The sequence below is a fragment of the Propithecus coquereli genome, unplaced genomic scaffold (genome assembly GCF_000956105.1).
Source record: "Propithecus coquereli isolate 6110/MARCELLA unplaced genomic scaffold, Pcoq_1.0 Scaffold19, whole genome shotgun sequence".
In the NCBI taxonomy this organism is placed as follows: Eukaryota; Metazoa; Chordata; class Mammalia; order Primates; family Indriidae; genus Propithecus; species Propithecus coquereli.
Window position 1 is genome coordinate 1,571,695 of NW_012143856.1, and position 12,979 is coordinate 1,584,673.

The following is a 12,979-nucleotide window of genomic DNA, read 5'->3' on the forward strand; positions in this document are numbered from 1 at the left end:
ATTAGACAAGAAGTTGAAATTAAAAGGTAAAATAATAAAAGAAAAGATGAATGGGAGATTAATTCTACTATGTAGTCTTTTTGTGTAGTTATTCTTTCTATACCTATTATTTTTCAATTTCCATTTTCTTTTGACTTATCTACTTCTGAATATCCACCTCTCTGAATGAAGCACAAAACAGATATCATTGGGAAAAATGTGTAGAGATTAAGATATGTATGAATCAGTTAATTGTTTCTTAGATTAATTTGTTTTAGAATTGGAGCTGTACCTATATAACCAATATTTATTGAGCACTACTAATTGCTAAGCACTGGGTACCCAAAGAAGAATAAAATAGATATGGTCCTTGTCACAACTGGAGATTACACGTTGCTGATGGAAATGAGAGATTATAAACAAACAAATATCAAAATAAATACATAACCACAAATTGTAGCATGTGACATGAAGGAATAAATAAGGTGCTGACATACAGAATGATGGGGATCAGGGAGGGGAAAAGATCAGGGAGGGGACAACATCTACTTTAGACTGGGTGGCTAGGGACAGCATCTCTCAGGAGGTGAGATTTATGACCTGAAGAATGAGAAGGAGCTGGGCATATGGAGAGGAAGAGGAAGAGTGCTTTGGCCAGAGGGAACCATGAGTACAAAGATCCTAAGAGGGAAGAGCTTGGTGTGTTTGAAGATCAGAAACAAGGCCAGAGGAGCTGGTATACGGTGAGCAGAAGGGACAGCTGGACATTGCAGCCCAGAACTTGGGTCGTTTCTTCCTTAACTCAGCCACACCACCACTCTGCTAGGGTATTACCTCCCAGCACCATAGCTGGGCAGTGCTCCCAGGCAGAAAGCCAGGGTAATTGTGGTGCTCACCTTTTGTTTCCCTTCTCTCAAAGACCCCGCACTGCCTATTGTTCTATACTTGGACGCATATCTTGTCAAATTCTATAATTGTTTATGGTGGGAAGGCAAGTTTGGTACCAGTTATTATGTGACGGTAGGTGGTGGAAATCTAACTAGTTCTTGAAAAAGATTTTTCTGGCTGCTGTGTGGGTCCTGGACCACAGAAATGCAAAATGAAAAATAGGAAGACCAATCAGTGGGCTACCACAATAGCTAAAGAGTGAGATGACACAGATGAGGGTGGTGGCCATGGAGAGTTGAGAAGAGACAAATTCTGAGCTATTTCAGAGGTGATGATGTGAAGATTCACTTTTTTTAAGGCATGTAAAATATTTTATTCAATTAAAAATACTCTAATTTTTAATTTTTATGCTAACAGAAGCTGGTCTGCATCCATAGGAGAGATTTATACTCCTGTGGATAAATGGTCCTTGAAGGCTAGATATCTGGGCAGTTGTCATGTGTGTTCAGGAATTCTTGCAAAGTAAGATAAATCTATTCTACAAATTATTTTCAAGTGTGGAGATATTCATGAATACCAAATCTAACAATTAATGATGTTAACGTTAATCATAATGCTAATTTTTATAGATATTTAAAGACATATTTATTAAATTCGATTTGGCAGCTTTCTTCTTATATTAATATTTTGAAGCCAACATCTTTTCCCCAGGTCTCAAATATTTGTATGTCTCCCACACACTGGGCCTAGAAGGCTCAGGGCCCTAAGTGATATTGACCCTTTATAAAACTGAAGACATTTAACACTAAAGTCCAATATTCTGCATAGGGACAGTGGGAAGTATGCTAATCCAAGAGGCTGAGGACATAGATTTCTGGTAGTCTATATTGCCTTACAGAGACTGCACGAGCATGTCATTCTGTATGTCTCAGCCGTACTGTGATAGGGCTTAGCTAGGAGACTGGCTGTCCACGTTGAACTACCTTGAAAAGATGCGGAGTGCTATTATTCTCATTGCCAAAGATGTGGATCCCACTTTTTCACGTGACACAGATAACATCCTATTATATAAACCAAGTAATCTCATTCTGTTTTTAACTACATAGTACATTAATATTTTCTTTAAGAAGTACTTACACTCATATAGTAAGGTGAAGCTCTCAGGTTAGGATAAGTGCATGGAAGTAATTATTTAATAATGGGTAATTTAAAAATTTGTGGAAAGAACCACTAATTGCTTCTTTATTTAAATGAAGAAAACTATAAGAGATAAAACCTCAACATGGCCACTATCACACATCTGGCTTTGAGTAGCACTGCCACCTGGTGGTCAGGTTTGGAAAAATTATTGGAAAAATTATTAAATACTTTTAAAACGCACTTCCAAGTGTAAGAACAAAAGACCATGTTGCATAGAGTTATTTACTCTTCTTTTGAACACAAGTGGGTATCTGCCAGATATAATAATATTAGGGCTGAATAATTGACACTAAGCTTATTTTGTATAACAGTTTGAAAATAAGCTGCATCTTAGTTTCTAAAGTTAATGATATATCAGGGGCTATCAGATTCTCTATCTATTCAGACAAGAGAAATATAATTTCAGAGAGTTAAATCAGTTAAATCAATATGTGTTGCAGGAGGTACCGTGTCTAGTCTGTCATTGGTAATAGCCACTTTTCTGGTAACAACTCCCTAGCTTAATTAGCAGAATTAACACAGCTAAAGAAAGACTGTACCAACTGAAGGGGTGACTAGCATGAAAAGGTTTTTTTCAGAGATATGAACTTTATATCAAAGTATGAAGAACTGTCCAGGAGAAAAAAATGTTGAAACTAGGGTCATGGGTAATTTATTCATCAATCCTTGCTATGTATTAGGGATAATTCATCATATTTCTCCATGATCCGGATGAAATAGTCCTTAAGATAATTTACCTCCCTTTGCTAAGTAATCTCCTGATAAATAATTCAGCTCCTTGGGTATCCTGAACCCTTGCCTTATATTGCAGACATAGACATTTTAGAATCTAGAAGGGGATATCACTTTCTAAAGTAATACACTGGCCTTCTGTTTTGTATTTCAGTAGAGTGTGAATTTATTCACTGTTAGTCCACCACTGCTCTTCTGATCACTACTCGGGAGGCTGAGGCAGAGGGATTGCTTGAGACCAGGAGTCTGAGGTTGCTGTGAGCTAGGATGATGCCACGGCACTCTAGCCCAGGCAACACAGTGAGACTCTGTCTCAAAAAAATAAAATAAAATAAACAATGTTAACCTTTAACAAATAACTCTATCTTGAAAATTTTTTTAAGAAGATAATAAACATGTATGTAATCTCTCTGAACTTACAACTACTTAAATATCTAATATCAGAGGGGAAATAAATGAATTATGATACATTCAGCAGGATACATCGGCAGGATATTATACAGCCACGAATACATTTACAGATGTACAGTATTTTAGAATAAGTGATAACTATAACCAAGCCTTTGTTATATGAACATTATTAAAGAATACATGTATTTTCCAGAGTGCCTTTTCCTACCCAAGGGACATAAAAAAAGCAGGCCTACTAATAAATGAAAGAATACATGAAATAGTCAACAGAAATAAAATGTCAATCAAAGCTCCTACTAGAGTTGAATAAGTGATAACCATCTGGGCAAAGAATGGAGATATTAGTTTTATCATTAAAGCTCTGTTCTAACTTTTCTCTAGCAAGTCACTTTAAAAAGTAGATGTATACAATTGACAAGAAAACTGTATATGTTCATGAAATGCATATTATTGTTAAAGAACCATCATGTTGACATCTTACTTTGTCTTCTTGGTGAATTTTAAAATAAAAATGACATCAGATACATTTTTACAGTATATTTTTTATATACAAGTTAAATTTGAGGTAATTCTCACTGATTAATTGTCTCTCAATAACATGTTGACACTCTCTGGCTCTCTTTCATCTATTAGGGGCGGCACTTACATTTAAGTAAAATCCATTAATAAAGCATCTCTTCAGTTGAAACCAAAAGTTTATTCATAATTCCTGGATGAAAACTTACCTTTTTGACTTCTTTACTTGATCTGAATGACTGCTGAACAAAAGAATCACTTTCAATAGCTTCGATTTCTTTTACTCTTTTTACTTGTTCTACCAGGGTGGCTTGGTCTAAAAAAGAGGGTATAATGTCAGTGTATTTTGATGTAGGCTTATTAATAGCACTATACCTAAACAATGTTCTTTTTTCTATGAAGAAATGTTACTACTTATGATATTTAACTGGATGAAAAGAGATTACAGATAAGCTATAACAAGAAACTTTTCCCCCCTGAGATCCACAAATATAACGTTCCTACAAACTAAGACTCTTCCCCCAAACCTAAAACACTGCTGAGAAGGCACTGCTAATATGATCCCAGCTAATCTGGGCTAATCTGGTGGGAGGCCTCTTTTAAACTTTTATTTTAACATTGTATTATGAAAATTCATATATTAATAAAAGGAGTAAAATCACAGTAAATCCACCTGTACCCATCACTCAACTTCTACAATCATTCGCTTTCTATTATTCCTATTATATTCAATCTATCTATCCCCACCTCAATTTTTTTGGGTGGATTTAAGAGTATTTAAAAATAAATTCCAGGCTGGGTGCAGTGGCTCATGTCTGTAATCCCAGCACTTTGGACAGCTGACGCATGAGGATCACTTGAGGCCAGGAGTTCGAGACCAGCCTGAGCAAGAGGGAGACCTCGTCTTCACAAAAAATAGAAAAATTAGCTCGGTGTGGCGGCGTATGCCTGTAGTTCCAGCTACTTGGAAGGCTGAGGCAGGAGGATTGCTTGAGCCCACGAGCTTGAGGTTGCAGTGAACTATGATGATGATAATGCCACTGCGGTCTAGCCTGTTTGACACAGTGAGACTCTGTCTCAAAAAAAATAAAATAAAATGTAAATCCCAGATCATACTATGTTACCCCTAAGTATTTATTTTAGTAGGCATCTCCAACACATAACAATTAGAAAAAAACAACTTAACTACAATACCATTTTCATACCTAAAAATATTATTGATAACTCCTTTCGTTTACATAGTCCATGTTTAATTTTCACTGATTGTCTAAAAAAAGTCAGTCTTTCTATAGTCGGTTTGTTTGAAAAAGGATCCAAACAAGGTCCACACATTGCTCTTGGTTGATAAGTATCTTAATTCTCTTTCTTATCACTTACAATCCATCACTCTTCTCTTTCACTGCCATTTATTAATTGAGGATCCTGAATCGTTTATCCTGTAAAAATTTCCGCATTCTGGATCCAGCTGATTTTATCCTCATGGTGTCATTTAACATGTTCCTCTATCGCCCATATTTTGTGTAAAACAGCAGGTAGACCGGAGGCTTGATTATAGCTAGGTTCAATTTCTTTTGGTCAAGAATATGTCATAGGTGGTTCTGTGCAGTTCCTATCACATCACATCAGGATGCACTTCTCCCACTTCTAGTGATGCTGAGATTGATGGGTGGGTCCAAAGTGAGTTAGCCTGACCCCCTTACAAAGTTCTTCATCAATCTTTCATTCAATTAATTTATCAACATTAATGTTTGTTGCTTAGATCCTTTATACCATTAAAGGTTATAAAATGGTGATGTCCTAATTCTATTATTATTCCTGTATTTATTAGCTCTGATTATTCTATAATGAAGAATGTTTCCTCACTGACTATTTGGTGACTGTGAAATATACAGCCTGTACAGGAAAGTTACAATAAACCTTTGATTCTTTGTCTTTATCAATTTTGGCTCAAAGGTGACCAAAGATGGCCATTATGAATTCATGAATATTTATATATTTAATGTACTTCAGTCCATGGTAGTAATTTTCCTATTTTGATGCCAAAATTGTTTCACCTTTGGGTGGTGGGAATCTCTTCAAGTTGGCTCCTGCATCCTGTTGACATGATCCCTAGTACTTAAGTCATGATAAGAAGTTCCAGAACTGAAATTAGATATTTCTCCAAAGAGCCCAGACTCCTTTTAGTGGGTGAATGATATTTACAGACAACAATCTGGGCACTAGTGATATTCATTGTTACTGGATTGTCATTGCTCCTGAAACTTTCCAGTGGGTGGGATATTAAATACATATTTTTAGAAAGAAAAAATTAATGAGTTTATGCTGATACTATCAACCAAATTAAAGATTGTAGGATTTTTAAAGTCTTTTATTTTATATTTGCACATTGTTTCTTTTACTATAAAAATCTTGGGCCTTAATGATATCAAAAGTACTTATTTGGTTTTTCTAATATGTGATTATCTATTAGTTTTAAAAAATTAAACAAATATTAATAACAAGGAGGCTTCCTTTCCTATCCTATGCCCCTAGTTCTCCCCCTAGTCCATAGGTAACCATTTTTATTAGGTTTGGGTTTATCCTTCCATTGTTTATTTCTGAAAATATAAGTATGCATATTCTCTTCTTGCTTATACAAATTTAGCATACAACACACTCCTATGTATAGTACTTTTTTTACTTAATATGTCTTCACTATCACTCCATAGCAGCTTAGAGAGTTCCTCATTCTATTTTACAATTGCATAGTACTCTATTTTATAGCTTTATGATAATTTTTTCCACTAATGTTCTATTAATGGTTAATTGAGTTGTTTCTAGTTTTTTGCTTTAACAGTTAGTGCTTTAGTAAACAGCTACATGCATGTGTCATTTCATATTTTTGTATTATGTATTTTCATATTTTAGCAGTTTCACATGCTAGCTGGGCAGAAAAAATTTAATATTATGGTTCACACCCTTGCTGTATAAACCCTTGCTCTAAGCTGACATGAATATACAGTTGAATTAGGAGCCATTTTGTACTCAGCTAACGCACTTAAAAATTTGGGGATTTAGACTTCATGGATAATAGCTGGAATTATTTTCTAAGAAACAACTATAAAAATGGTTTGACAAGAAAGTAGAGTTATTTGCATCAAAATAATTTTTACATCCCAGCAGCTCTAACCTGAAAACTTTAAATGTTGCTGTAGAGATAAATATAAAGAACATGAAGAGAAATTTGGTTTCATAAATTCAATAAAATTAGTATTGTCTGACAAAATCTTTGGCTCAACTTTTGGTTAATCACAATTTATAATTATATAGTCTTGTGTGACCACCAGTTTATTTATAGGAAAGATAGCTCTTCCAAAGATGTTTCCCTGACAGCTGTAACCAGTCTTTTCTCATGTGAGAAATCATGCATGGAATGCTTGGAAGTAGCAGCCATCACAGCCAACACCCCTGTTTTTGGAAGAATACATTTTCCCACATAAAAGCAAGCACTATCAGAGTACCATGGAAGGGCAGATATGTCCACATGCTTTAGAATAAAAGCTCCTCTGGATTTTAATGTTCTACTAATTGAACATGTGAAATGAAAGAAGATTCTTTGCACAGCTAATTTATTAACACATCCCATACCAGTGGATAATTTCTAAATTAATTACATGTATAATAGTGTTAATAGAGCAGAGAAAAGTCATAATGGGTACCATTCCAGGTGATCCCACTTTAATGTAAATATGAAAACAACATTTATTTGTATAGGTGTTATTTAGTTTCAGTAGGATTATTTCATAATCACTAATTCCCACCCAAAATACATTATTTATCACTTCAGGATGATGTCTCACATGTATCAATTGTTGGACTCTCTGGTTTTTTTTTTTCTCTAACATATTCTCTCATTTGGATTTGCAAAGCACATCATTAGTATTAAATGTCAGAGGTGAACTCAAAAACGGTTACTTGATGTTTAAAGCTTGTCGTGTTTGTAGATTTAAACTTGGAAATACAAACAGCTCCTAATACAAATAAAAGTATTACATAGAAGCCTGCTAAAGGGCCAGTATACTTAACAAAATACCGTTGGAGAAATTATAAAGGAAAGGAGAAAGATTAGAGAAAAACAGAACATTATCTTCAGAACTAACAAAGTGACAGGCAGATAGGAGAAAGCCAGTTTGCTTTACTTACAATAGGAAAATAAAGCAACACAGCTTTTATCTTTCAATGTGGGAACCATTTTATGGGTTGTGAGAGTGATATTTAAATTAAAATTTGAAAGATTCATAGGAAATTTACATTTTCAGCCTTATACTAAGCTTAGCTCTATGCTGTCTGAAAATTAACATAAAAACATTTTAAATTACACAACATTCAAAATTCTAATATCAGTGTCCACAAATGTATGTTTTGTGTATAACCCTGTCATTTTGGGAAGCAGAATAAAATACATCAATAACATATATCACATTGTTTTCAATTCAGTTTAAGTTACTCTCATCAACTTGTCATTTAAAAATCCTGTACCAATTTTAAGATTGGAAAAAATGTGACTTAAAACTGGTTATTGTTTATATGTAGTGCATATAAAGTATCTTGCAGTCATCAGCCAAGAGGTAAAAATAAAGACAAATAATAAAGTTACTGGGAGAATGAAAATAATAGGATATTTTAAATCATTAACATGGTAGACATGAAAAAATCCATTAGCACTTGATGATTTTTTAAATAAACACATTATTGGTAAATAAAGTGACTTCCATATATTGTTAGTCAGATGTCGGTTGAAGGGATATATATTTCATAGTAAAATGAAAAATAATGGAATCAGAAAGCCAAGTCACTACATAGCACAAAAATCAATACTAACTCACTGTACAGAACATCATTTTGTTTCTTTTGTGATGAAAAATTAAAATCAAATATTTTATTAGTTACTGTTGATGCTATGTTATAAAATTTAGGCTCTCCTGCTATTTCAAGTTATATTATAACCAACATCACATGTTATAACATTTACAGAGTTTTCTTTTAAAATGTTATGAAATGGTATACAAATTTAAAATTAGTAAATAAAGATGACATGGTCCAATATAAATCTTTCATTTGAAAAGATAATAAAAAACCCCCAAATTCTGAAGCGATGGGCCTTGCTAAACAAAATAAAGGATAATTTTAGTCTGTATTGCATTTATGTTTAATAGATTACAAACATAAATCAATCTCCTCTAATAGCAATGCCAGGCTGTGAACAGCAGATGGCACTATTGCCCAAGATGTGTTTCCAGGATAACTGGAACTTCAACTGATTCAGTTTAAACAGTAATGTTTTATCCATTTCTCCAAAGTTAAAATGTATTTTATGTCACAAAGAATTTGGGTCAGTTAGCCCCACAGTTACTAAGTTACTTACGTTGCTCTTCCAGGAAAAAAGTTATAAACTAATAGTTTTGCTACAAATACATGAATAATACAAAAAATTATCTTCTTTTCATATTAAATTGACTCAAATTTTAATTAAGATGGAAACATCCATGAAATTCCTTTTTATGGTACAAGATAGATACTAAAAAACTTAACCTTTGAAATGTAATGCTTTACAAGAATGAAAATAGCAAACATGAAAAAAGCAAACAAGCCTGTACAGTAAAGCTGGCTATTCAATATTTGTAAATAAACAAATCATCCCGTAAAGCTTACCTGGGATTCTAAAGTTTTTAAGACAATTTCTCATGAAGACAAATTTTAACCAAACACGGCATTTTTTCCCTTTCAAAACAGTACATTTTAAATGTTTCTTTTAAAATGCATGCAAATCATTCATTAGAAGAAATCCTTCCAAATTCAACGTTTTTAGGTTGTTCGTAAGACCAAAATCTCTGGAAAAAATTTCCAGAACTGATATCCACAAATAATTTTTAAAGTGAGAAAACTTCTGAAGTGGAATAGGGCTTGTCTATTTAGTCTTCTGGAAGCTTATGCCATAGTATCGAGTTATATATGTCAATGAGGCTCCTTAAGTGTCTTTAATAACAACCTTCCTTGGGCGGGATCCAAGACAAACTCACCTTATATTAAACTGCTTACCATATCAGGAATAACTTTAATCTGACTATACCAGTGAAGAATTTCCTTTAAATATTTCCTTTAAATATTTTAATAAGTGCAAGTGAATTGGGCTAGGCTTTATTAAAAACAAAATCCACACTGACTGCCTCATTCAGCTCCTCTCACCTGGAATGCTCTCACCTTTTCTGAATCCTTCCCGTATGTAAGACTGTGCCTAATGCCCACCTTTTGATGATGCCTTCCCTCACCACCTGTGAGAAAAGGGGCCTCTTCCATAATTCATTTGGCTCTTAGCATATGCTGCCTTGCACTGATACTAATCTCTTCGTGAGTGAAAGCTTCATCTCCCCAGCTAGAGGGGACACACTTCTTTGTGTCACCTCCAGAACTTAGTAGAGTCTGCTCTATTATTTAGTAAGTAGTCAATGAACATTTGTTGAATAACTGAAAATCAAAGGGCATTAAAATAACCATTAAAAAATAAAACTTCATGGGGGAAAATGTCAAATTATAAGAAGTTTTTGTAACTTAAAAAATTAAAAGTCTTTAAGTGGTTAGTTTTAAGGGCTCTGGGTTCAGGCTGTCTGGGTTAAACCCTGTCTCAGCTACTTACTAGCTGAGTGGCTTTGGACAAGTGTTTCAAGCTGTGTTGGCTTAAGTTTTCTCATCTGTGACATGGGGATAATAATAGCCTGAACATCGTAAGATGATTGAGAGACTCCCACCTCCCTCCTTTCTTCCCTCCCTCTCCTCCTCTTTTCAAATATTTGAGCACATTCAGTGCACCAGCATTGTTCCATATTAGTGTGGAACAATGAATAAGAAATGAGTAAGAGTTTCTTCCCTTATGGAGCTTAAGTTTTAATGGGGGAGACAATAAAAAAGTAAATAAACTATAATATCGAAGAAAATAGAGAAGGGTAGAGGGCTAGAAAGAAGGAAGGGGAACTATTTCAGAGGGGTAACCAGGGAAGAACTCCCTGACACGGTGATGTTTCAGCAGACAAGAATGATGTGAAGGAGAAGCCATGACGAGCTGGGAGACGACACCTGTGCTCAGCATAGGGCTACGGAAGCATTAAAAGCACTTAATAAGTGAACCATCAGTAGCTGTTACTAGTAACAGTTCAAAAGTGCTAATTTAATAATAGTACTAAAGATGTGTAAGTTGGCTAAAAAGTTTGTATATAAACCTCTACATTTCTGACAGTACGCTTTAAAGTTGGCAACGTTTTGGAGTCCAGCCAGAGGTAGTAACTGGCTTTAGTGTACACATCTTGTGGTACGCCTGTGGTGAGGCAGGGCTGTGAGAATGATCAGAAGAGGGGACGGGGAATGGAAGCAGTGGAGGACAGGCCTGTGCGTATCTCTGAGAAGGTACGCAAGGCCCAGCTGAATTTTATCACCCAGGACACCAGAGCCCACTCCGAATGCTGTGGGCTGCGTGGGGAAGCAGCGTTTTGCTGACACATGGTTGGTTACCCAGGCTCCAGTGAGTAAAAAAATGGGAGGTTCCGTCACTTCCTAACAAATGAACGTCTTATAACATGAACTACCCAAAATGGTAGTTATGTGGTAGAAACTGTGTTTTAAAGCAGACATGTTTTAGTCTAATGTCTGTATGTTCACAGAAATCTTTATTACGATTGTCAATATTTGTAATACCTTTCCAGTGGGGAAGGTCATAGAAGCTAATTTTTCATTTAAATTATTGTTTAAAAGGCCAGGTGAGCTATTCTGGTAGCAGAAGTAGTAACAGCAGCAGCAACAGAAACTTACACTTAAGGCACTGCCCTGAGTGCTTCACATGGATTACCCCATTTAACTACTGTGAGAGACAGTGTTGTCATTTTCATTGTAAAGATCAAAAACTGAGGCTGATAAATAACCGGGCCAAGGTCACATGGCTAGATGGTGGTGGAGCTGGGATCCGATCCCTGAATTGTGATCTGGTCACTTTATTTATTTCTTTCTTTCCCAAATAAATTCTCTACCCACTCCCGCCAAGCAACACATTTTTTCTACCATCCCATCTATTTACTGAAATAATAAATGTTCTTGGTATTGTTCTTATCTTGCGTTTTAATGTTTATTCATTCAGTAAAAGACAATGACGCTTTATTGGTAGAGGAGATATCATTTATGTTATCTTACTCTTCCGGTATTATCTTGAGCTAGATTACAGATAGATATTTTCAAAATCTTTCTTATTTGAAAATAGTTTTTAGAGAATTATATATATCACATTCCACAAACCTTTATAAATGAATAAAAAAACAGTTTCTACAAAACCTAGCATTTTTCCCCTTAAGCCTGCTGACAATCTAAGTAGGAAATTGTCACTTTGAGTTGTTTTTTATTTACTGTGCAGCAATCGTTGTTACCAAAAACTAGAATGGTTTCTGTGAAAACCAACAACCACTATGGAGCCCAACTACATAGATTACTGCCTTATGCTTACTGCAAATGTAGTCAACATGGGTAGTTAAATCCACTTTAATGGAGTGGTGAGAAATAATAATTCCAACAAAACTAAAGCTACTGGAAGTTTTCTTATTTTAATAGGGTAGAAGAAAGGTATATAATTTGAGGTATGCCAGATTAATAGGTCAGAATATAGACTCTGCAGTTGCTGTTTGCTGCCCATTTTAATTCTAGAATCCTTATTGACGCTAATTAAAATTCTGTAGATGGAAGAGTCGGATGTTTCTAAGGAGCTCGCAGTGAATGCTGTCTGCCAGCCATCTCCAAACACCCCATAACCACACACAACTCGCCTGTCAGGAGAGCTAATGCAGACATCGCCGGGCACACCACATTTGTCACCGTGGCTAATATCAGAGATACGCAGCTCTTTTTTCTTAGCACACAAAAGCAAGATATGTAATTCAATGCTCAATTTACCCTTGTCTCGCAGGAGATTTTTCCCCGCTAATTGATAGAAATTAAGCCATTAATCAAGCCACTAGCCATCATTCAAACCAGAGAAGATGAATACAAACTTTCATCATAACCACCTTCCCCATTTTAGTGTTCATTAGCATTAATTTTTAATGCAATTATGCTATTCTTTTACGCTGAGCTCATAAATTACTGCTCTTTTGTTGCTGGCTGGCCTTGTAAAATCCAAACTAATGCTTTGTGCTCTGATCTTAAAGGCAATTACTAGCTTCTTCTATCTTTTATATCTTTG

The 12,979-nt window shown here is 35.0% G+C and overlaps 1 protein-coding gene across 3 annotated transcripts in view; it reads right to left on the reverse strand.

Moving 5' to 3' along the window:
* Window positions 1–12,979, reverse strand: part of RSRC1 (arginine/serine-rich coiled-coil 1) — a 456,738-nt gene that overhangs the window by 2,898 nt on the left and 440,861 nt on the right. For all 3 annotated transcript variants that reach the window (XM_012642863.1, XM_012642862.1, XM_012642864.1), the window contains one exon: window positions 3,936–4,042. In XM_012642863.1, the coding sequence (XP_012498317.1) occupies window positions 3,936–4,042 (107 nt within the window). The remainder of the gene's footprint in view (window positions 1–3,935; window positions 4,043–12,979) is intronic.